The 24,595-nt window shown below is 42.9% G+C and overlaps 1 protein-coding gene across 5 annotated transcripts in view; it reads right to left on the bottom strand.

Moving 5' to 3' along the window:
- Positions 1 to 24,595, bottom strand: part of ANO1 (anoctamin 1) — a 77,855-nt gene that overhangs the window by 23,427 nt on the left and 29,833 nt on the right. For 4 of the 5 annotated variants that reach the window (XM_040558984.1, XM_040558986.1, XM_040558982.1 and 1 more), the window contains exons 2-12: positions 19,820 to 19,998; positions 16,397 to 16,723; positions 14,295 to 14,393; positions 13,037 to 13,188; positions 11,705 to 11,759; positions 9,263 to 9,314; positions 6,671 to 6,736; positions 6,117 to 6,172; positions 4,401 to 4,442; positions 1,208 to 1,272; positions 479 to 613 (exon numbers count right to left, since the gene is read on the bottom strand). In XM_040558984.1, coding sequence (XP_040414918.1) covers positions 479 to 613; positions 1,208 to 1,272; positions 4,401 to 4,442; positions 6,117 to 6,172; positions 6,671 to 6,736; positions 9,263 to 9,314; positions 11,705 to 11,759; positions 13,037 to 13,188; positions 14,295 to 14,393; positions 16,397 to 16,723; positions 19,820 to 19,927 — 1,157 coding nt within the window. In that variant the 5' untranslated portion in view covers positions 19,928 to 19,998. The remainder of the gene's footprint in view (positions 1 to 478; positions 614 to 1,207; positions 1,273 to 4,400; positions 4,443 to 6,116; positions 6,173 to 6,670; positions 6,737 to 9,262; positions 9,315 to 11,704; positions 11,760 to 13,036; positions 13,189 to 14,294; positions 14,394 to 16,396; positions 16,724 to 19,819; positions 19,999 to 24,595) is intronic. The other variant, XM_040558983.1, reaches the window with a different exon arrangement.

The following is a 24,595-nucleotide window of genomic DNA, read 5'->3' as shown; positions in this document are numbered from 1 at the left end:
AAACTTAGTAAAGTTTAAAAATAGTAGGACATCAAGATTTTAATCTGACCACAATTGCTTAGTTTAGACATGTATATTCTTTATTTATCTTCATGCCACACAGCACACTTGTCAGCATTTTAAGATGGAAAGCACTAAAACCTATCATTAGCAGCATTTTGTTGGTTTGTTTTAACATAATGATCTGAGTTAGAAAAAAAAAAATACCTGAGCAAACAGCCAAGAATTATTTTTAGTACATCAACGCAACTCAACAAATAATATTAACAATAATTGCTAATTATTTTAAAATACACTTCAGTTCTGGTGCCTGCGCTCAGCTGTTGGTAAGTCTCCATTGCTTATTGGAAACAGGAATTGTTGAGACTGGAGGCTCCCCTGGCCCAGGGAACTTGCCCTCACCTCAAGCACACCTCCCAAAAGATGAAGCATGCAAAGGAAGACAAATCTGTTTTTTTTCCTCTTTGTTTGTTTTTACCTTGGTATATTCTCATCCACAGTTGCACAGCCGTATAGGAAAACAATAATCCCTACAATGGAAGCTGGAATAAGCATTTGTGTATAAACTCCCAGCCAGGCAAAATATAGTCCAATCTTCTCTCCAAAGTATTTTCTGAAAGACATTAAAGATTTAAAGAGAGAGAGAGAAAAAAAAAAATGTTTCCTATTTCTTAAAATATATCATGGCTAAAATTATGAATCACAGCTGGATTTAGCATGAAGAAAGTAAGATCCAATGACCTGTGGGAATGTTTTCCCCTCAGAGGACTCTCTTTCTCATGATGTTTGGAGTTAATCCGGTGATGAAGGCACCATGAAAGCCAGTCAGTCCAACTGATCATTTTTTTCCCGTCTTTCTGCCATGTAAACTGGTATCTTTGGACCTCCTGAGAGCTATTCATCTTACAAAAGCCCTGCATTTTGTGTAACTCAGTTGCTCTATAGAGTCTCCACTCTCACCCAGAGCAAACAAAACTCACTGAGAGCGCTGAAGCCCTGCACAAACTTCCTCCCTACCCAGCCCTGCTCCCCTCTTTTCCACCAGGCTAGCCGGAGATGCAGACGTGGGACTATTCCTGGGCACAGCACCACAAGTTCACAGTCGTCCATCCTCAGGAGGATGGGCACCAAGGGACCCGCACGTGCTGCAGAGCATGGGTGGGAAGGGCTGCGGCGCGGGAACCCGACCTCGGGGCTAAGCTCTCACCTCACCAGGTCAATGGGCTGGTATTTATAGAAGACTCCATAGCTCGCCCACTCCTCGCACAGGAGCTGTAAAAGAGAAAAGAAGGTCAAAAACAGAAGCAACACACGCGTGGCTGACTTCTCCTTTGCAGTGCTCGTGCTGTGATCCAGTCTCACCTCTCTTCAATTTCAAAACATAACTCAGATCTGCCAATACACAGTCTGCATTAAGTATTAAAAACAAATTTGGTGATCTGGCATGCTATAATGCAGTGATGAATTCTAGTACATTAAAAGGCTTTTCAGCAATGGGATTGATGGATAACTACAGCAGAGATGGGAAGAGCAGTCCTGATTTTATGATCTGCAGAAAGTATCTAGCTGAACAGGTGCAAAAGATGAACATGCTTTGAGTTACAAGATGGAGAAAACTAGCATAAGTGGGTTTGTTTTCACAGTGTGAATATTCAGCATCCATCAAGAGGAGCTGTGCAGAGGTGCCTGGAAGGCTGCATTTAATAGGTGTTCAGCTTTAAACTAGAAGAACGTGATGATTTCCACCCATCCTTCTGGTTAGGATATAGGCCAAAGAAAACAACGATATAAAATTAAATCCCTCACAAAAAATAGTTTCCTACAAGATCTTCCACTTACCCTTTACTTTCTAAAACACAGAAATAGTGCTTCTATGATCTGATTTTTAAAATATAGTTCAACTAACAGAGTGAACATGAAATCTGTGTGTGTGTGTGTCCAATAAATACTGGATGAAATAACCGTGCTCACTGGCTACCTGTTGCCATCACCTTCCCTGGGACGAGGGGACTGGCCTCTCACCATCTGCTTTTGAATTCCCACCTTTACTTCTTTCCTTGCTTCAACCCAGTTACAAGAGCTAGGGAGCATGATGTTCCTGAACTAATTACTAATATTTCAGGAGATGTTCTGATGGTAATTTCTGAGACCACTTCTTAGGAGACAAGCCCAAGCAGGACGCCACTGCTCAAGTCCATATGCTATGTTATTGCAGCAGGGAAAAGCTTGGCATATGTGGCTGTGCTCCTCCAGTGATGCGCAGGCAAAGCAAGGTCAGGCAGGCTGGTACTCCAGCCTCTGCCACACACAGCCCCCCTCTAGCATTGTACCACACAGCCAGCAGGGTTTCTAGACCAGGTCTGCAATTCTTCTGCCAATTTATCAATACAAACCTTCCAAGCTAAACGGCTGTACCGCACCTTCAAATCATTCATACATACAGCCTTCCTTCTACAGGAATGTGATGTCAAAAATACAGGTGGACTACGGATCTTCCCCTCCTCGCCCAAAATAATTCATCTTTATTAGTTTCCTTACAACCGCAAGGGCAGAAACTGAAACCTGAAAGGCAGGCTTTTATTAAATATCAACATTCTCGCAAGTGTGATTTGAATTCTGTTCTAGGTTTCTTTCAACCATGTTTCCAAAAATTTAAGGTCAGCTGCCTCTGCCTGGGAAACATGCAATTATTCAGATACCTCAACATCCACGTACATGAGCAGAGGCTTTTCCTTTTATTATCTGGAAACAAGATAATTCTTTGGTGAGATAAACTGGTCAAGCCTATCAGAAAACAATAAACTGAGGAGACTTTGCATCAGTGTCATTTTTCACTTCTGTACGGCACTTCAAACAAAATTTGCATTTATAGTACAAATGAATTATTTCATTTATCCTGACATTTATCAGCCTGTTATTCAAAGCACAGCTTCAAAGACATGATAATAGAAGATCAGTTTGCTAGTCCTAAATATTTACTTCATTTCTATGCTTCAAATTTTATTCTGTTGCAAAAAAGGCACAGCCTGGCCTAGCACTGGATTAGATTAAAGAAAACTTCAAGAAACCAGAAGAGACATGCCAAAGCACACCAAAGGATTATTTGAAGGAACTGGAAGCTGAAGCAAAGGTAAACATTTCAAAACAGACAGTGGACTTGTGAAATAAGTGCATTTGTGAGGTTAGTAGTAAAGATGATAATCCAGATGCTTTACAAAATGTGGACTTTCATCCTGTTTTTGTTTGAGAGATGTATTGCTCAATGATGACATGACAACCATGTGGTATTTTTAACACAAATCAATGGGGGTGGATGGGTGGGAGGGAGGAAATCAACAGCAGCTGTCCCTTGGTGAGCCACTTGCACATCAAGGCCCAGCAGACCTCTAATTTTGGGTACCTATTTTCATATGGCCAACCATGAGGGCTTGAGATCTGCTTCTCCCATGCCCTGAGCCACACTTTTCCACAGAATCTTTCTGGGGACGTGATCATGAAACAAGTCACAAAGGCAAAGGCAGGGTGGTGGTGCTGCTGGTCTGGAAGCCCAACGTATGTGGCACCAAATTCAGAAACTCCTCCTGGAAGTGGGGAGGTTATGAGTGTACTTAAGCTCTCATCTGCCACACTGAAAATGAGAAGTTGCTTTAGAGAAGTGTGGTCACAAGTATGCAGCACTTCCATTCTGAATTTAAGAATCTGACATTTCTGCACAGTGTAGAAAAATTTGCGTTTTCTGATGAGAGGTACTCCCTCAGAATTGTTCCTAAACAAATGCCTTTGAGTATACAGACAGTAAAAACAACTTAAGCCACAGACTTATGTGGAAAGTGATACAGGGCATTAGCATACAACCATAAGACAATCTCTGGCTGAACTCCACAGTAAAGCTTAGATGCAAATGAGAATTTATCAGGAATGGCCATTCTTCACCCTTCCCAACAGCCATCACCTTCACACTCATATTTTGGGTGGTCCCCTCCTCCGTCCAGAGCAGCAGCACATTAATTCACCAGAGACTGCAATGCTTTTTGCACAGGTCGCTGTGGCATGAAGCAGGGTTTGTTTCAGGTATGCATATCAGAAGATGGCTGAGCATATTCTCATCAGTGCAGGCCTGACATTACATCACCCCAACTTTAGGAGCCATGTCTAAATGCTGTCAATACTTGCCAACACAGCAAGTAATGCATTACCACCAAGCTGGTACTTTATACATAGCCACATCGTGCTCCACATTCAGGCAGGTTGAAACGTTAGGAAGTATTCATGTACTTCTACTGCGTGGCATTTTCATGGTATTTTGTGTGAAATCCTGGCAATGCCCAGAAGTCACCCAGTGGGTGACTTCAGGCTGTGACTCTGGCAAGAACCAGTTAAACCCCGTTACATCCACTTACTTTTCTGTCATTGGGTTCGACGTTTTCACCTTCATAGTCACCCTTTAAAAAAAGAAAACTTGTGTCATTCGGAGAGTCGCACCCAGAGCTGCTATGCCTCCTGCAATGCCCATGTATCCTGCTCACTTAATGCATCGAAAACAGAAATGCAATCTGTAAAATAATGCTGTATTTTAGGAGTTCATTTGTCATGGCACACTTTGTCTCATCGTTGGGCACATTAAGAAAGAGTAATGATGTCTGTCACCAGGGAAAAAGGAATGAATAAGTGATAAAGGTGGCCTAAAAATGTCAAGGGAAAGGATGTGGTATTTCCACGGTGTTTGGGGTTCATCTCAGTCCACTTGACAGAGGAGAGAGCAGCTGAGAGAGCTGATCTGTATCCAGACTCTCCAAACACTCAGGGCTGATTAGATCTGAGGTTTTAATATGGAGCTATTTTTAAATACGATAAAGGAGTAAATGAAGACAACTAATAAATTACTTACAACAGAGCCTATCAGTACCTGTCTAAAGATGTGAGGCCAGTACATGCAGAGAAGTTTATTTAACCTTTTTGGATTTCTAAGTGATATCACTGTAGCTTGCAAGTGCCTGATGTTTGTGATAAGCATCAGGCAGATGACGAGCCTGTTGTGATCACTGTTACTCAGAAATAAAACACTCAAGACAAAATGAGCAGGGCAGAAAACTAAGATGGCACACTTCATCTGCATATTTCCCATGGGGAAATCTGCACTGGGCTCAGTACTCTCTGGATGCTTACACAGCCAGCACATCACGAGCAGTATTTCTGCAATGTCCCCTTGACATCTGCCAGGCCTTTTTTGCAAGGCTCTGGCTGAGGGTGTGTGTTTGTCAGTTCTAGCTGTGCTGTGAACCCCCAAGTTAAGGTGACACCAGCACACAGCTGTTGCATGCCTCCCACTCAGGGAATCACAGAATGGCTGAGGTTGGCAGGGACCTCTGGCGGTCACTGATCTAAATCCCCTGCTCAAGCAGGGACACCCAGAGCAGGGTGCCCAGGACCATGTCCAGGCGGCTTTTGAAGATCTCCAAGGAGGAGATGCCATCACCTCTCTGGACAACCTGTGCAACTGCTCTGTCATCCACAGGGCATAGCAGTGCTCCCTGGTGTTCAGACAGAACCTCCTGTGTCCCACTTTGTGCCCGCTGCCTCTGGTCCTGGCACTGGGCACCGCTGAAAAGAGCCTGGTTCTGCCTTCTTTGCACCCTCCCTTCAGGTATTTATAGACATTAATAAGATCCCTCTGTGCCTTTTCCTCTGCAGGCTGAACAGTCCCAGTTCCCTCAGCCTCTCCTGAGGGGAATGCCAGAGAGGTTTAGATCTGGGAGTGAGCCCCTTGGTGCCCCACGAATACATATGCATCTCAGCAATGATGCCAGAGACCTTGGGAGCAGGCCAGAAAGTAACAGAACCATTCCATTTCCCAAGCCACCAAAGCAACTCCTCTAATATCATTTTAAGACATCATCTATGATCATCAAAAGTAGGACAGAGGTGGAGAATTCATTAAAAGTGACCACAGTGATGGAAACAACCTGCAGAGGTTACTATAGTCATCCATCCTACAAGCGAGCAGGAAGTCAGGGTCCTGAGCACTGATGTTTGGGATGATGCCATTAATACATAACACAACAAGGACTACTTGTGTCAGACAGTAGACATGTAAAATATATTCCAAGATCACTTACATCATGCAAAGGATATGCAGCACTGTAAACTCCATTGGCAAGCAGGCTGGTGATCCCTTGAAAAATAAAGACATAATAGTTATTTACAATTTCAAGGCCAGACAGTCTCACTTCATCAACCTTCCTGGAGGTTTCCCTCAAAATAACAGTCATCTGCTCAGATAATGATTTTTCTGTCATCTCATTCCTTTTCATGTACTTTCATTTTTAATCATATAGGTTATTAAACATAACTCATTTTATGAAACGGAAAACTGCAGAGAGCAAGAAGAAGTCATATATATTTGAGAATCAAGAATTAGAAGCCAATGACTTGAAATTAGTCATTATAATAAACTGCATTTTCTGAAAAGTCAGTTTGATTTAAGGGCAAGCCTGCAGATTTGAAAGTCTGTAGCAGAAGGCTCGATCACAAGAAGAATACAACTGGAATTGATGGCATACGGGAACACGCACACGCACTCGCCATACACGCAGAGTTTTGAATTTAGATTTCAGATTGATTAGAGAAATTGTAGGGAAAGCCTTTGCAAAGACCTTGGCGTAATACTTACCATATTTACCACATTTTCGTCTTTTATTTAAAAGGGTAGTTTCCTTCTTTCTTCCCTCTCCTTTCCCTGTTTACACATCCGTTTATTAGTTACATGCATGAGCCTGAAAGCAGTTAATGCTTCATCTACACACTGTATGTGGCACATGGGACTCTGAGGTCCTGCCCTCTCAGGTGCAGCTCCGCTCCTTCACCAGAGCCAGAGCACAGCAGCGACAGAAGGATGGGAGAAGGCACAGGGCCAAGGGCATGTCTGTGGTGCACCTCTCCCAGAAGTCGCCTGGCCAGACCCGGACCTCTGAGGGCTGTAGGGCACAGCCTCTCACACGCTGCTGCCTCTGCTGGCATTCATATAGCTACTCCCAGTGATGGAGCGGTACCCGCATCTGAACGTGTTATCTGTGAAGATAGGTTGGTGATCCGACTAACTGGTTTGGGGTATGGAGTCACAGCCTGTTCAGGTCAGTCAGTGCAAAGTCAAGCAGTTCTCTTTGTGCAAGGCTAACTAAAAAAAAAAAATCTGGCATTGTGGAGAATTTCAAAGGACTTCAAACAAAGAAAAATGATCTGCTACAGTGTGCTCCATGCTGCCTGTCTGTTCATTGCTACCACAAGTGCGGGACAGCAAGCATGAACCAGGAAGCAGATCACTGCAGGTTCAGGAGACATTTTCAATTGTTCTTGAAAGAACAATTTTTCAAGCTCACTAATATTTTCAAGTTCACTCATGTTTTTACTGAGCACCTGCTGCAGGAACTGCTCCAGCAGTGCTCGGTATGCTGTATCATTATTTTTTCAAAGTGCTATTTAAGATTATACAGTGCTATGAATTTTCTGCAAATATCTCCACGCTTCTGGCAGAAACAACTAAGGAACAGATGAATTATTCTTCCAAGGCTGTGCTACCAAATAGCTACATAATATACTTGCACATATCAGCATTTAGCAACTATGATACGTTCACATTTTCACAAATTTGCAAAATAAATAACAAAGACTGCAGTGTTTGCTGTGCTGCTGCCTTTTTCCTGCTGGACAGAAGTGTTGCAGCATTATCTGTGTTTGCTCAAATCCATTTGCAACCTTTGCTGGGTTGTAACCCAGCATTCCAGCACTGTAACACAAAGGACCTGATTGAGTTATGCTGATTATACCCTCGGACATGCCAGTCTAATGACATTTTTATTAGGTATATTTTGTGACCTTGACAGTCTATGGAAGAAGAACAATCCAGGAATCCTAACACTTTACCTTCCTCTGCCTTTTCAACCCACCTCTAATTTGTTTACCATTTTTGGACCCCCCCAAAAAATAAAAACAAAAAAGGAAAAAAAACCACAAGTGAGCAACCAACTCTAAGGCAAGAATTCAAACTGAACTATATGATCTTCCCCTTTCAAGAGTGCAAATACATAATTTCCAACAAAAATGATCTGACATCAGACTCAAAAAAGGGTCCTGAAAGTCACAGATGAATTTGGATTTCCCATGCTAAAGGGAAACAGAACTTCTGTTAATATTGGCTGAACACCAAGTAAATTTAGTGTATATAAGGACTCAACAATTGTACATTGTATGTTCTCACTTCAACAGAAAAGTCAAAGCAGGGAAATCATTTCTGGCGTAATTATTCTTCTATTATTTGATGGACTTCTAAATGGCTGATGGGTCAACATTGAACAGAACTACCTGTAATTCAAGTTCTCAGTGTTTTACTTAACTGCTTGTAGACAAATAAATGCTATAACAGATTCCAACAGTTATCAAATGCCTTCTCCCATGTTCATGCATTTTTCTCATCCATATATGTTTCTTTTGGTCATCTGAAGGAATTCAGCCTTCCACCTTATATAATTTGGTGTACCAACCACTTCTTACCTTTGGTCCCCCAGTCAAGTATAAACCTCTGCCTCACAATATTCGAATTCGTATTTACCTGTGTTAGGAATTTAGTTCTTAGAACACCATCCCTAGGGCTGAAATCCTAAAACCACTGGTTGTGGCAGAATAAACTTCACCTGCAGCAGCTGTTTTGAGGACCAAGGGAAGGGTCAGCTTCCAGTGCACACCACAGCCCTTGGCCACGGGGTTAATCTTCCACTTATGACAGTGCTTTGGTCCATCATCAGATAGGAGCATTTCACTTAAGTCATCGAAAAGCCATCCCACGATAAAAATTTGAGGTCACCACTTAAAGGGAACAGAGCAGCCCGCAGACTCTCACAGCAGTTTCGGAAGCGCACAGTAATGCTCGCATCCACTGGCGTGAGAGAGAAACCGAACCAATGCAGAGCACATGTTCCCATGGCTTCAGATCATCTACCATCCCTGCCATAAAGGACATAACTAACATCTGAAGGGGCTACATGGTCACCTATCATTTAATTTACAATTGAATCTACATATTCACATTTGAAAAAAAAATATGAATAGCTACATTAATTACATTAAATTTCCAAATAAAACAATTATATCCACATACATCAAATCAGAGAGCAGAAGAAAAACCTAAACTCCACATCCAGTTACAGCACGCAATTATTTTCAATACCTGAAAACGATATTGATCTTAAACCTAAATAAAATTCCTTACCCATGCTATATTTTGCTTTGGTACATGTCGTTCTTTTCAATATTTCATAAACCTACAGAAGCAAAGTAAAAGAAAGGAAAGGGTTACTTTGGATATGGCCAGCGAAAAGCATAATCTTTCTGTGCACAGCTCAAACATAAGTATTGGCAAAACCGAGATGCTGATGAAGTCATCATTCTTTAATAAAAGTGGTGGCATTCAGGACAGCAGAGTTAAAGATTTCCTTACACAGCTAGCCGTACAAGACAGGAGGGCTGAGCTCGCTAGCCAGTTACTATGACTGTTGTTGGTTCGAGAGGAAGGGGATCACATTTAAGCACTTCTGCCACAGAACAGCTGTTCCCCCTCACGTTGACCACCTTCCCTCGCCGCCCGCGCTACACCTGGCTGTGCCCTCGCTGCCCACCCTCCGGCCCCGTGGTGCTTGTGCGGCACACGGCAGCTTATCAGAAACCAGGCTAAACAAAACAGCTTGACCTTAAAACTTCAGAGCTTGCACGATCTTGGTGGCAAAACAGGTGTATTTGTTTTACGATTTATTTTCATTTATTGTCAAATAACCTTTGCACATTGGCGTGAGGCTGGGACGGCGGCGGAGGGCAACCTCCGGCTTTTCAGCAGGAGCAGAGGCACGTCCTGCCCACTGCCTGACCTGCCTGGGGACCTGTGGCCACTGTCCTGGGGATGTCCAGGGCTGCACACGGCCCAGGAGAGGCAAGCAACACAGCCACTGCCTGCCATGACGGTTTTTGGAGGGCACATGAGGCTGCTCCTCTGCCCGGTGCTGTCTTTCAGCTCCAGCCAGCTGAAGGGCTGTCATGGAGAGATTGCCAGTTATATAACATAGTTTTTATTTTATTTTATTTTAGTAAGTAAAAGGTCCTTGGCTTAGTTTCTCTTCATCAAAGCCTCACAGGGAGTGACTGGATTCCTGTTCATTTTGCAGTAGGCGGCAGGGTCAATATTTGCACTGTGGTTTAAAAATACATATGGGAAAGGCAGCAGGGAACTTTAAGAAACAAGAATACAAAGAGAAATGCATGCAGGATAAGATGATGCCGGGCACTGCTCAATATGCCTTTTATTACCAGGTTATTTGCAGGGATTTCAAACAAAGCAACATACTATCAGCAATACTGTTATATGCCCAGCGTTCCTTGAGTGGTTTTCAAAAAACATCCCACACCCCTCTTCCTTCCAGCCTCTGCCATTAGCTCTGCTTGCTTCAGCCCATTGCTGCGTTAGCTACCAAGGCTGACCCTCTGGCTCACCTTGTTCTACAGGGTCATTTTGGCTGGCTGCCTTTCTCAGGCATTCTTGTCATGAATTTTAACTCTTCACCTGCTCCCTTAAGTTTCTTACCTGTACCTACAAGGGTTTTTTAACTCTATACATAGACATAACAAGAAAGTCTGCAAACAAAAGCTATGTATTTTTCTCCCCAATCTCAAATGAAATGTGCTATTGCAAATAAAATTTGATTATCATCTTTTCCTTTCCATTTCTGTCCTGCTGTATCTGCCTGCCTTGGTCAGACTCCCTGAGCCCTTGCAACCTGTGCTCAGATAAATCTCTGCACACCAGGCTGCAGGGGCACTGCATCCCGGGGGGCTACACACTGGAATTTTGTGGCAGGAAGGGGAGGTTAGATATCTTACACCCCTTATCACCGCAGCAATAAAGGGCAGCTACAACGTGATATAAGCTCTTTTCAAAACCACTTAACATCCAAAAGGCTAACGTTAAATATGAGATAAAAGCATGCTTATGGTCACATTCCAGTGGGCCGATTAGCAGCCCTGAAAGGGGGCAAGGAGTCCGCACTGTACTTTGAAGAAGTGCTGCAGCAAATGCTGCATGGCACGGTCCCTCTGACTGCCCTGGATACCGTGTGGGCTTTCCATTTAAATTCCCCTTCAGTGGCTATAGAGGAGACTGCACCTTCTCCCCTTTCTATTTTATGGTCAATGAGTCACAAGGAAATACTCGGATGTAGCTTGCACTATTTTATTCCTGTGTTAGGCTTCATTTCCATAAGGGATCTGCAGAAACTTGTATAGTTACAGCACAAAAATGTATGGTTAGGGAAAGGGAAATGAGACACAGAGGTCCAGGTGGCAGAACCAGTGGCAGAGTCTAAATCTGTTCCTTCCTGGTTATATGGCTACTAGGAAACATGTCCTGCATTTACCTTGAACCAAAAAGAAGATCCAAATTACTGTCTAAAGGTAGCAACCTGTTAGCATCAAATGCTATTCATCATACAAGCTAAAGCTGGAAATGCTTAATTTATTGGTTAAATAATTGATGTCACAGGCGTTCCCTGGCATTTGGTACAGACAGACAAACTTGCAGTAGGCTTTTCCCCAAAGCTGGCAAAGGGGCTCTTAACACCAGGACCAAGGCACCATCCACCATAAATTATTTACATACTGTACTTACTATAGTACTTCTTGTTTTGCTGTCAAAGAAGGAATCTCTGTCAGACAAATCAAATCTGTTAAAAGATTAGAAGGAAGCCCATTAGGTTAAAAAAAAAAAAAAAGCCAGTAATTTCCTGTTCTCGCTGACCCCTTCAATGTTATCTTTTCTCCTGGGGATCTCTCATAGCTAACATTAAAGAATAGCTTGTAGAAACCTCATTAAAAGAAAGTCCAACACAACTCTCACATTTTAAAGAGACTGTTATATGTTTCACTTGTTTTATATATTTATAGGTTTTTACACAGACACACAAAAGGCTGTTGATGCTCATTAAAGTTGAATTCCTGCCCACTACCGGTCTAAGATTTCTCCTAATAATCTACATTTGGGCTGAACCTGCAAACCTCTAAGAGCACTCTGTGCTGCTTTATTCAGCAAATACCCAGATGGCCTCACTGAAAAAAGCCACCACTGCAAGCAGTGTAAGGCACTTTCAAACACAAGCTAAGGACCATCTTTTGGGCTTTCTCTGAGCCATGAGGCTCCTTTTCTGTAGGAACATCCCACATGCAATACCTGTATAAATACAGTTCCTGCAAGTCTAAGAATACATCAAATGTCACATACATTGACTAGCCCCACCATCAGATATGTGAATCTAATACAGAACTCCATTAGCGTTCTGCATCTCTTTATTAAACACAAAAATATACATATCTAGAGTGAAGAAATCCTGCCCTAGGACTGGTATTTGTTCCAGCTGGCACACACATAAACATGGTCTTCAAAGCTTCTCCTCCGGGATGCTGGCCAAGGAAGAGCAGCAGCAAAGCAATCCAGGGCAGCCAAAACTTAGGCTGGGCCCCACCTTGTGATTTTTTCCTCCGCCCACGTCTACAGCTATTCTTACCAATCCAAAATCGAAGGCAAAGCTGCCACTGGCTTCATACCATTTACAAGTCAAGACCTGGTTTGCAGTACATGAGTGAGCTGCCCATACCAGATGAATGGAGTTACCCTTACTGTTATCAACCCACATCTCTGCCCAGAAATTTTACTGAGCATTTTATTTTAAATGGAAAAAGACTACTGTAAACCACACTAAGTTTTGTTTGGCAGTCTAAAAGTTTAAGTATATGCTTATATAGATATGTAACATATATCTTAACAAGAGTTAAAATGCACAAGGACTGCACACAGAAAAAAAAAAGTAAATTTACTGCAAAACAGAAATGTTTTTACAGTAACCACTAACAAAGCATCGGCATTTGTTTTCTTTTCACCTTTCCAGGTGCTATCAGAAAAACCCAAACCTGCTGGCATGGCTGCTGGCCCCACGCAGTCACTTACAAGTGCTGCTTCTCCCTGGAGAAGGGGTAGGAGAGGCGCTTCACTGTCTGCGGCTTGTGTTCGGCCACTTTGGGCTGGATGGGCTCTGTTATCTTCTGGATTACGGAGTTGATCTTTTTCAGAAGCCCATGGGTCTGATTGATCTGATACATCTGAGGGGGCAAACAGAAAGACAGTAAAATGTCATCGCTTTCTGGTTATCCATAGAGAGACTGAACTGTAAAAAATGAATTAGATAAATACATCTGCCTAAACTGTTGAGGAGCACAGCTTACCTTCTTGAAAACATCTTAGAACACACAGATGGATGGAAAAGTCAAAGCAAGGCAAGAAGAGGAAGCAATATCCTGCAGCTTCCAAGACTTCCCCACCTTCCATATAAATGAAGAATATTCACGATACTTTCCTTCCACAACAGTGAAGTCACTAAGACCATTGCAGTTCTCTTTTGATCTGATTATGCTTCTGATTAAAACTGGTGGTAAGTGAGGCAATAATGGGGACTAATAAAAAATCCAAACCAAACGTGTAGTTTTAGTTTTCTAAGTGATGCTGAGCTTTGAGACTGTCTCTTGTTCCATTATAGACTTTCTGCTGCAGTCTGCGACATGCACTTAGTATGTTTAAATATTAATTTCTCTCTAAGCTATGCTCACTCACCAGGTAGTTATCTATCATGGATGATTTAGAACTTAGCTCATAATGAAAATACACCATGATATCTCCAATGATATTTCAATTATGCTGAGAGGTAATTTATTTTGTGGTAGAGTAGTCCCAACTCCTGCAAACATGACTGATGATGTGTAAGTAGCCACCTAAACCCAGTGAGACTATTGCACACAAAGTATTACATTCACTTTTTAGCAGTCCATCCTTTCAGGTGAGAAAGAAAACTCCAAGATGTACAAGTAAGTTTCATTATCAATTGCAACCTCTTTTAAAACACACCGAGATGATGAGACTCTCTACAAGATCACTCACATCGTGTACAGATAAAGGCAGGAGACAGGAATTTGTGATTTCCATTTCTCCTTCCACTTATTCCTTCTGCTGTCCTAAGCAAGAAAGTTCATGACTCTCTTGCTTTTCCTGTTAAATACTAGGGGAACACCAGCCTCTTTGCTGGGCAGTGCAGATTAAACTATTTTAAAAATGCTTGTGGGAAGAGAAGTCTACGTTTGTAAGGTGCACAAAGATGAGAATGTGTTTAAACCATGCCTTCTGGGAGGGGAGGAAAAAGAAAATTGGGGCTTACCTTCTTTGTGGGCATCTTGAGCTTAAGAAACTCTGCCTCTCGACACAATACATTCCACGGTGCATGTATTTTTACAAATCCAACCCCATGGATTTTCGTCTTCAAAAAAAAAAAAAGGCAAGAGAAAAGGTTACCAGTGAGAGGAAATTAAATACTTTTCCCTTTGCGTTTCATCCACGTTTAAGGAACAGTCTATTACAGCCAACACTGTAAACCTCATTTGTTTGAGGGGACCAGTTTCTAACAACAGGACAATCACTGGGCACCTCTCTGTGCGGAGCCGATATAAAACGTGACTCAGAAATGCTATTGTCTTCTAGAACAATCACCACTAGGTTAAACAGATAAGAAGATAAAAACTGTTTGGGAAATAAAAGCTAATGACTATTCACAAATACAGACTAAGCCAGTTAAATTTGATTCACAGGCACCCAGCCAAAAGCTACAATTTCTTGAGTGCGTTGTAATGTAAGGGTCACAGCTGCAGCACGAAAGGAGAGCAGAGGCTGCAGATGCAGGCATCAACATATATGTTAAAACACCAACCATTTTAATTAGGAAAATTGGTTGGAAAAATTGACCACCACCACCAACAAAAATATCAGGGATGACAACAGCAGTATGTGTGGATCCCAGCAGTTACCCCAGCTGCGGTTTGCTCTTGCCCACCCCTGCACCCACGGGTGCCTGCCAGCCCCACCAGAGAAACCACCTCCAAGACCCTGGACAAACGATGTCAAACCAGCAGGGGAGAAGAGAAAGAAACACTAATGAATCTTTCTAATGCTGTTGCTTTGCACATTCAGGCAGTTTTAACAGCTAGCTTTCACTCAGCTATATTCCCTACCTGCCTTCTAGAAATCCATTAATTACTCAGAGGGCATAACTAACTGCCAGCCTTCTAATTAGGCATCGCTTCCAAACCATCCTTGAATTTATTTCACAGAAGAGCATTTAAGTGACTTAATAAACATCATCTGTGAACAAAACCCTTGTTCTTTTTGCAGTTAGTAAGGCCACCTACACAACTCCCAGGCATGCCTGTCAAGCTCCAGTGACTGCAGGTTTCCCCTTCTCTGATGTGCTGGATATGGAAGCTGCTGTAAACCCCCTTCCCTTTCATCTCTATATGTTTCTGATCTGGTCTGATATCTGGTACTAAGAGATACATGCTCTCCTTCTTCGTGGTGCCCTGGCTTGAATGCCAAGCCTTCTGCTTCGTTTGAAATCATATTACATGTCATGGGAGGGGACCTCCCAGCACACTCAGGACTTTCAGTACCTAGGACTTGGCACAGGCAAGTTTCCAGTTCACTACAACAACCTGACAGAAAGCAATCTGTATTTTCACCTGAGGATGGAGAAAAGGAAGATATGTCACGCTGTACCATCACCCTTCCCTAGAATTTGAGAGTTGTGTGTGGCAGGTTTATTTATTTATTTAACACTCTGACCACAGGTCTAACTGCTTAACCTCGATTTTTACACCCTGTGAACAAAACCAACATGAACGTTCACCCTCCCTCACAGGAATTTCAGGCTTATTGGTTTGATCAGTTAATTGTAATAGCTTTCTTTGAAATTAATATGGCTGTGGCTATTTCTACTAATCACACACTGGCAGTACTTCAAACACATGATTTTTTTATGTAGTCTAATGGTCTTTTAATAGAATATGCTGTTTTCAGAGTGCAGGTGAAGGGCATTACAAGCTGTACTGTTCACAGCTGAGAATGGAAAGAGCAAAACTGTAGCACAGAGCCACATGCTTGAACCAGAGCATTTACCAGAACCCCCCACACAAATGTGATTCTCCTGAAGGTTGCACTGAGGTGTAAAAATTTCACTGTCTGCATCAGATACTTCTCATCAGAACCAGAATTACCAGCGGATCCAACCCACCGCATGCTGTCAACCCACCGACCTCTGATTAGTGTTTACAGACACCTAAGCCTCGCCTCTAGCTATGGTAACACATCCATAAACTATGTGGCAAAAAGGCACACGCCACAGCGAGCGCTGCCCAAGGCAAGCTCAGTATCTCCCTGGATTTGACCACCAGTCATCCTCCTTATCTTTAGGCATCTGACGCAGCTCCTTACATCCTCGTCATGTTCCAGTTCCAGGCCAGCCTCCACAAGGTTTCCCTCATACTCCTCCCTCCGAAACCTCTTGTCGTCTTCATGGGAATCCGCGGGGGGTTCGCTCTCCCCCATCTCCAGCTGCACGCTCTTCCCAGGAAGCGGGTGGTCCTGCTTGGTGCTTCGCGCACTTGTGTCATTGTGGTGAGTTCTCCTGGCGAGCGCCCTCCCGGACGAGGACTTCTTGTAGTGATAAACTAGGATGTAATCCACCTTTCTCTTGCCGTCTCTGAAGTAAAGTCCATATTTGCAGTCAGCATCTGGATTTTTGGATAGGGAGTTCAATAGCTGGAAGTAGGGAGCAGGGGTGTGGAGAGGAGAGGAATAATTAGCAGAGAGCTGACATGGGCACCAAGCAGAACACATCCTCATATCAAGCACCCCTCCTTGCTGCCCAGAGCACACAAGGGCCTATCTTCAGATAGCAAGCCTACAGGAGGAGCCCCCACATGCTACTTACACAAAACAATTTTGCAAGTTAACACCTGCAATTTTCCTGATAGCCAGCTGGGATTTCATTGGCCAGAAATAAATAGATAAAATGACTGGGATTTAATCTAATTCCCAGCATGCTAGTTCATAATTTAGCTACTGGGTGGATTTGGTTGTCTCTGTTGAGGGTTAATTGCCACTAAGATCATCTGTCCTTTTCCACCCAGGACATCTGTGTTTCGGTTCTGACAAACAGATTAATATCATGTGCAATCACTTCTCACTTCTCTTATCTATCCCTGTGAGTTTGTATCATCTGAGAAAGAGATCATCCCAGATACAGACTGAAGGGAGCCAGCTGGTCACCAAGCGCAGCCAACAATGCACGTGGACTGCAGCCAGGGAAGCGAGTTCGTTGTGACCAAGTTCATCACCTTTCTCCCCGCTTATAAAACCCATGGCACTTTGCAGTCCGCGGGTGGCAAAGGCTTTATTCCTGCTCTGAATTAATGGTGTGCAAATTTGCTCTGCAGTGGTGCAGGACTCTAGAAATCTAAGTCTCAAAACACAACACCATTTTCAAGTATTTTTCTGAAATTTACACAGGACAACTGTAGAAACATACCAAGGTACTAACGATTATTAATTTCTGCTTGCAACAGCATAATGCTCACGCATAATTCTACCCTTGGATCATTTAAAAAGTGAAAACTTACAATTGGCATTAGTTTTCACAAAAATTACTAATCACAGGAGTGGCTTTCCAAGGACCAGGAACATTTTCAAGCTCCTAATTTTACAGGAGAACATTAACCCTCATGCAAGGAAAGGAATCCTGCTCCAAATGACAGCAATCGGCTCTCATTTGCAAATCATACTGGTCAAAATCTGCTTGGGATGTGCACTCCTTTTGCTTGTTTCATCAAGAAAACTGGGAACATAACAGATCTGCAAACAATTGTCTCCAAACCCAACTTCTAAGCCACAGATAAAAAGAGCAGCCCATGAGCTGATCACAGCCAACACACCTGAAACTTCATCCAAACAGCCTCTTACTCGGCAGATACCATTTACTCATTGGAGGGACTGAGCTGTGGAGGGCTGATCAATGTTATTCTGTCCCTCGACCCCAGCTGCATGGAAAAGCTGATTGTGTTTGTGCCACATTGAGACACTGCTGTTTAGTTCTTAAACATAACTGCAGTACAAATCACTAATCACTATTGCTTTCTGATTGCTTCATGATTAATGGCATGCATGCATTAATCCAGATTTTTTTTTTTAAAGCAAGCTGACAGTGTGGCCAGCAACTCAGGTATGCAATCTTCTATAGGAACAGAATAGTAAGAAATAGAAACTAACTAGGTTTCAGGATAGTCTCTTCAAAATATCGCTGTAAACAAGATACAGGAGCACTGGGTTTTCTTTCAAGATAACTAATTGTATTATTTTTTAAAGATTTATTGATCGTATCAATTAACTAAACATCACTTGCTGAAAAATTGGGCTGAGCCCATAGATGTCCAGGTAAATGCAGGAAGATAAAATGAGGAAAAGACGCAGACCTCAAGCACTTCCTACCCTCACTGGCCTGACTTTGTGGGGACAGCCAGCAGCAGTCTGTCCACCTGTCTGGGGAGGAATAAATACAGGAGAGAGGCAGGACTGGAGATGGCTCCTGAAGGTGACAGCAGTGAGTGTGCTGGGTGTTTCTGGCTGCTCGGGGCAATCCAGACTGCTCAGCACACCCTGCCCACTGCTCCTTGTGCCCTGGAGCACCCTTCTGGTGGAGGCTGAGGAAAGTGGCACTGAAAATGCCGATTTCACTAGTCTTTGTGCCACCGCCACCAGGAAGGGATCAGGTCACACTGCAGAATCTGAATGAGCTGCTTCCCATTTCTTCAAACTTTGTTGTTGAAAAGCTGACCGTCCTGGGGACTCACTGATAATACAGATGAGCCTGCTGCGCTGTGTATATGAATGCCTCAATACATTTACTAATGAAAAGAATAGTTACCTCACACTGTAAAAGGGATGCAGACAAAGGAATCCAAAGGAGCCTGTTGGTCCTCATTTAAAGAAATAAATAGAGTCTTTTAAGGATGTGGTCTTAATGCTGAAAGGCACTCAGGAGGCCACATCCTTTCTTGCAGTGCTGCTGCACTGAAGGAGAGAAATGCATTGGCCAAGACCATGCACAACCCGTGCGCCTCTGGTTCCAAGCAAGGTGCAGAAAGGGCATCTCAATTTTAAACCAGCAGAAGGGGTATGTGTGCCCTGACACAATTATTCCACCACACTAAACCCTAATTAAGCACAAGCACAATGAATCAAGCATTGCTTTTTATGGTGCACCTTTCTCTAGCAAGATCTGTTGTATAGCTCACTCCACCTCAATTTCTTCACCTGAATAAACCTATATTTGTGCATTTATGACTTAGCCAACTCCTAATCCTATTGTGTATTCATGTTACTAACTTCCTTTAAAACCGCTGATAAAGATATAAAGAATTTAACCAAGGCACAATTAATAACACTAGAAATCTGTCCAGTGGAAAAACCTCTCTTGTGTGCTACAGACTATTTGTTTAGGGTTACCGCTGCTAACAATAGCTTTTGCATGCAGTTTTAGGTACTTTTGTGTTCCGCTTAATACGGGCAAAGAGATTTAAAGGTTACCACAGCCTTACTGCCAGATTACTTACTCTGAGAATAACCAACACCTTTTTAGGCTACAGGTTAAAAAAAGGATCCCTTGCTTCCCTTCTGCAGCCCACACACCAAAGCACAAACTCCACCAAATCAGCATGTGCTGTGGCTGACAGCAATCCTCCTCAGAACCTCGGAAAGGGGAGGGAGAAACCTGCAGAGCCTCCAGGGAAAGGAAACACTTGGAAATAAGGTAAAGAGCAGCATGCCAGCTGTTACACTTTTGTCAAGTCCTCTACTCACTGTGCTTTCATGCTGGTCATATCCTATATCCTCAATAGCTCGGATGTTGATGATGTGGATCCCTTTCTCCTCAGCAGGTAGGCAGGAGTATTTCTTGTTCACCCTCATTCCTGTCTCGTCTGGAGCCTCGCTGAGGTCGTCTGGCAGAAAATCCACCCCATGAAACTCACTGTCTCCGTCTGCAAGGAAAAGGAACAACTTCATCAAGACTCTTTAATCCCAACACTTGCTCCTCCCAGAGCCACCCATGCTGAAACGTATCCTGTTCCTGCCTTCGTCTGCCAATGAGCCTCCATGCGGGGCTCCCACCCCTTGCCTCCGTCTCAGCGAGCCCACAGCCCTGAGCCCTACCTCCTCCTCCTCAGCAGGAGTGCTCCCCCTACACCTTTGCCACAGTGCTGTCCCACAATTAGGTTACCATGCAGCCTCTTCGCCTTGCAAAGATTTGATTTTATCTCTTGGCAGGAGAGGGGAAAAGGGGGAAAAAGAAAAGTAGTCTGAGAATTAGCTGGTGAATAAGGGAGCATGGTGTTTTCCCCCTTTTACAGCAAGCATGGTCTCCTTCAATAAGCAACTTCACTTGTTCATGCTGAAAAAGTAAGCGTGCTTCCCCTCAAGTACCTATGTACTGCATAGGATGTGCTGAACCATTCCTATTTAAGGAATCTTAAGGGTATTCTGAATATCAGGTTTCTTCCCTCTTGCCCTGTCAGAGACTCTTCCTGCTTAGTATTTAACTATATAGATGGGCTAAAGAATCTCACATAAAAATTTAAGTACAAACTGAGCAACCAGATAATTGATGAAATACAAACCATTGCTTGCATATGTGAATTTATGCATTCAATAGAAGGCAGAGTTTTCTAAGATTTGACTCATTTTGACGCTGAACCAGAATACTGCAGCACTATGCATTTTTTCAAACTGTTTGGGAGCAGAACTTGCTTGTCTGAGGAGTGGAGATAAAGCAGGAATTTTAGAATTTAGCCTTGAGTGGATACTAAATTAACTTTCCCCCTCAAAAAACAAAAACATGCGGAGGAGCACAAGCTAGCAGCTAGACTGCAACAGTCTCGCTGTAGCTAGCCCAGTGTTCAGTCTCTGGAACACGGATCTGCAGGAACAGAACAAATTACACACACTGCCCCTGGGCCTTACACAGAATTAGCCTATTAGAAAAACTATTCCCCTCATACCTAGAGCTGCCACTAAGTTTAGGGTGAGGTGAAGACAGACATCACATTTTAACCAGCTATTTCTTAGCCTAAGAGGAATGCTACTCGTCTTCACCAAACCACCCGTCTGGTTTTGGTGGAGCTTCAGGGATGACATAGCAAGGAGAGACAGGGAAGATCTCATGCCCCAGCAAGCTTGCAGATGACAAAGAACTGAGGAGAAGGGTTGGTAAGCTGGAATGTAGGGCTGCCACTTAGCAGGGTCTCGACAGGCTGGAGAAATGGGCTTAGAGCAGCCTTATGAAGCTCAACAAAGTCAACTGGGAAGCCCTGTGCTTGGACAGGCCAGTCCCATGCAAGGAGCTGTGTGGATGAAAGGTGGCTCTGCAGACTTGGCGGTCAAGTACAAAGTGAGTCATCAGACCTTCAGTGGAGAGGCATAACTGCAGACTGGACTGCATTAGTAGGACAGCAAAGCCAGCAAGGCGAGGTAAGTGATTTTCCCGTTTGGCACCTGTCAGACCACAGGTGGAGTGCTGTGCCCAGTTTTGGCTTCCCAGCACAAGGACACTGACAAGCTTGAGCGAGTCCAGTAGAAGGCCACCAAGGTGGTCAGGGGGCTCAAACCCTTAATATATGAGGAGAGGCACTTATGCAGCCCAAAGAAGAGAAGGTAAGGGATGGGGCCCCACTCCTGCCCTCAGCTACCCACTGAGCAGTTACAGGCACGGCAGGGCCAGATTCTTCTCACAGGTGCACAAGTTGCAACAAGGGACATTGTGACAGGACCTTAAAAAAAATCATTAATTCTTTAACAATAAGTGCAACAATACAATGGGAAAAGTACCCAGCAAAGCTGCAAATCTCCATCCACCCCTGGAGACAGTCACAACTTAACCGCACAGGGCCCCGAGTGACCTGACCAACTTTAACGCTGTGGGGTTGGGCACTGCATCAATCTGCAGCCCATGTTCTTCTCCACGATACGCAGGGCTTAGTATGGACAACACCTGCAGCAGCAGAGAAGGAAGGTGTGGTGCTTTTTGGGCTTATCAGTTCAAGGAAAGTGTTCTTGGAAGAAAGTCATGCTTGTCTGGCACTGTCAGACCCATTTCTCCGGAATTTGCAAGTCCCATGAGTTTGTGGATCTTCATTTCAGCCTCTGTACTTGGGAAATCTGCTGCCTCAAGTGACTTAAGTGACTTTCTACAAGCTCCACAGTTTCCCTTGGAGGGCTGAGGCACTCCTAGAAACTGCAGCACACAAATCTGATGTCTGCCACCCACACATTTTTTTCCGTGTAACTTCATAAATTGAGCAAATCCCTCCTGGACCAGGCATGGAATTTTAATTCTGACACCCCCCTTGTGATCTTGCGGCTGGATGTTCAAACTCAGCAAATCATTTGAATAACAATTTATAATAGTTAAATAACCTTTTTTTATGGAGTAATACAGAAATGCAGCCAAAAATCTGCTATATTTTAGGGAGCAACCAGCATATTTGTAACAATTCCCTACACATCTATGCCCTGTTTTTCCCAACATATACATGCATACACACACTGACTCCCTGAACACTTAAGAACTTATACATACATGATCAGCCACAGAATCCTATGTATTCATGCCTTTGTTCCATAGCTGTAAAATACTCATATAATAATACAGCAACTTTTGGAGCTTCTTACACGTAACAACCAAAGCTTATATTTGGAAGTATGCCTGAAAAATACCTAGAAAAAATACCTTAAGTGCTATAAAACTCCTCTTTTCTTCCTCCTCCTCTCACGCGTACAAAATAAAACCCAGGTACTCAAGTGGACTGCAAGGAACATTAGAAGAGAAGCACCAATTACTGCCTCATGAATCTGAACAATTTTCCTACCTTATAATAGGTCTGTGAACTGAAAAGTGCTAGTTCAGAAATCACAGCTAGCATGAAAAATGTTTAGAATGGAAAACCACAAGCTTCAATGAGCCCAAATGAGCAGCCTGTGCTCTCTTGCACTTCTTGAGTCTACAGTACAGAGCAAGGAGACCTGCTCCAGTGATTCAGTACTATTGTGCAAGTCCAAACAATCACCCATCCGCAAGCATATATTTACATTTCTGTTTACACATCAGTAGCCTGGCAATATCTGAAAGAACAAGTGCTTAAGGTAGGCAATGAATCATAAAATTTTGTTTTATTATGACTACTGGAAAAAGATGCAAAATGTGAGAACTTTATTGATACCATCTTAATTACAAGAAGTTTGATTTGTGCACTTAAAGATGATGTCAGGATTTAATGCTAAGTAAAGCCATCCAAACCACTTTGGTAATTACAAATGCACAGGGATTATAACTAGTTCACATATGCTGATTTGGCAGAGGTCAAAGCATTCTGTTGCAGAATACAAAACCTCTTCTGGTACAGAACAGAATATTTTAAAGACTTATAAATCTCTATTTTGCATTAATCATATTACACAAGGACAATAATTTAATCTAAAAATAAATTTATGTTCATAATTAGTTAGGACAAGATAGTAGACATGATATGAAGAGCACAAAGCATATTAACATCCTAATTCAGCTACGGTCACATCTTAATCTCTTTGTTGGGAGCTGAAAGAGGAGGAGTATTGTGAAAATTGTTAGCTTTGCAGCCTTCTAGCATTGACTAACCTACTCTTTTCTATTTAATAACCAGAAAATTCTACAGCAAAGACCTGAAGAAATGTTTGACACATTTCAGCATAGCCATATAACCAGCCAGCCATTTACCCTCCCTTTCCACAGTTGACATTGTTCAGAAACCCATGGATTTCAAGACAGCAGGAGTCCCTAATATTATAAAATCAGACCCACTCAGTGCTTCTCCTACACTTTATTATGTATTGCTTTGTCATTTCTTAATGTTTGGTATAAATCTCAGAAAACCCTGCCAAGTATACACTACATAATGAAATATTTTAAAGTACTCCTTGCCTGTCTCCAAACATACACATGCTGTATGGGTGCAGAATGTTGAAAAGCCATTTTGATAAGACTTGATACCAATTTCAATCTATCCCTGAACCGGGTTTGAGAAAGTATTTGGTCAATGGTGCATGTGTATAGAACTTCTCTTTTCCTTACCACAGGCACTGAAGGGTAATTCCTATATTTGTTGCTGCTGACCATGTGTTTTTCACAGGTGGTTCAGAAGAATGGACACAATGGACTTCATGCCGTTTCCAGTACAATGTAAGCAAGCACTACATCTAGCTCAAGTAGATAAACTTGTATGGAGCACAGAGATGAGAGCATGAGGACAGAAGCTGCTGAACAAGATCAGAAAAGACAGCACAGAGGACCTGTGCATGTCCTGCATCTTTGGTCCACCTAATTCTTCCCTTGAATCTCCAATGAGTCTGTCACTCTGAACAACACTGGAAACAAGACTCAATTACTAAAAAATAATCGCAAACATCTGCTTCTTTGTGCAAACTTCAGCTGCAGAACATCCATGAGCAAACTCCTCTCAAGTTTTGCAAAAATTAACACTAATTAACAACAAATTTTCTACCACAGAAATGTGGCACATTATGCTGCAAGCTGCAGACATCTAGACA

This window comes from Cygnus olor, chromosome 5 (assembly GCF_009769625.2).
Source record: "Cygnus olor isolate bCygOlo1 chromosome 5, bCygOlo1.pri.v2, whole genome shotgun sequence".
NCBI classification, from domain to species: domain Eukaryota; kingdom Metazoa; phylum Chordata; class Aves; order Anseriformes; family Anatidae; genus Cygnus; species Cygnus olor.
Note: the sequence above shows the minus strand (reverse complement) of the source record. Positions and strands in the feature narration are given on the sequence as shown.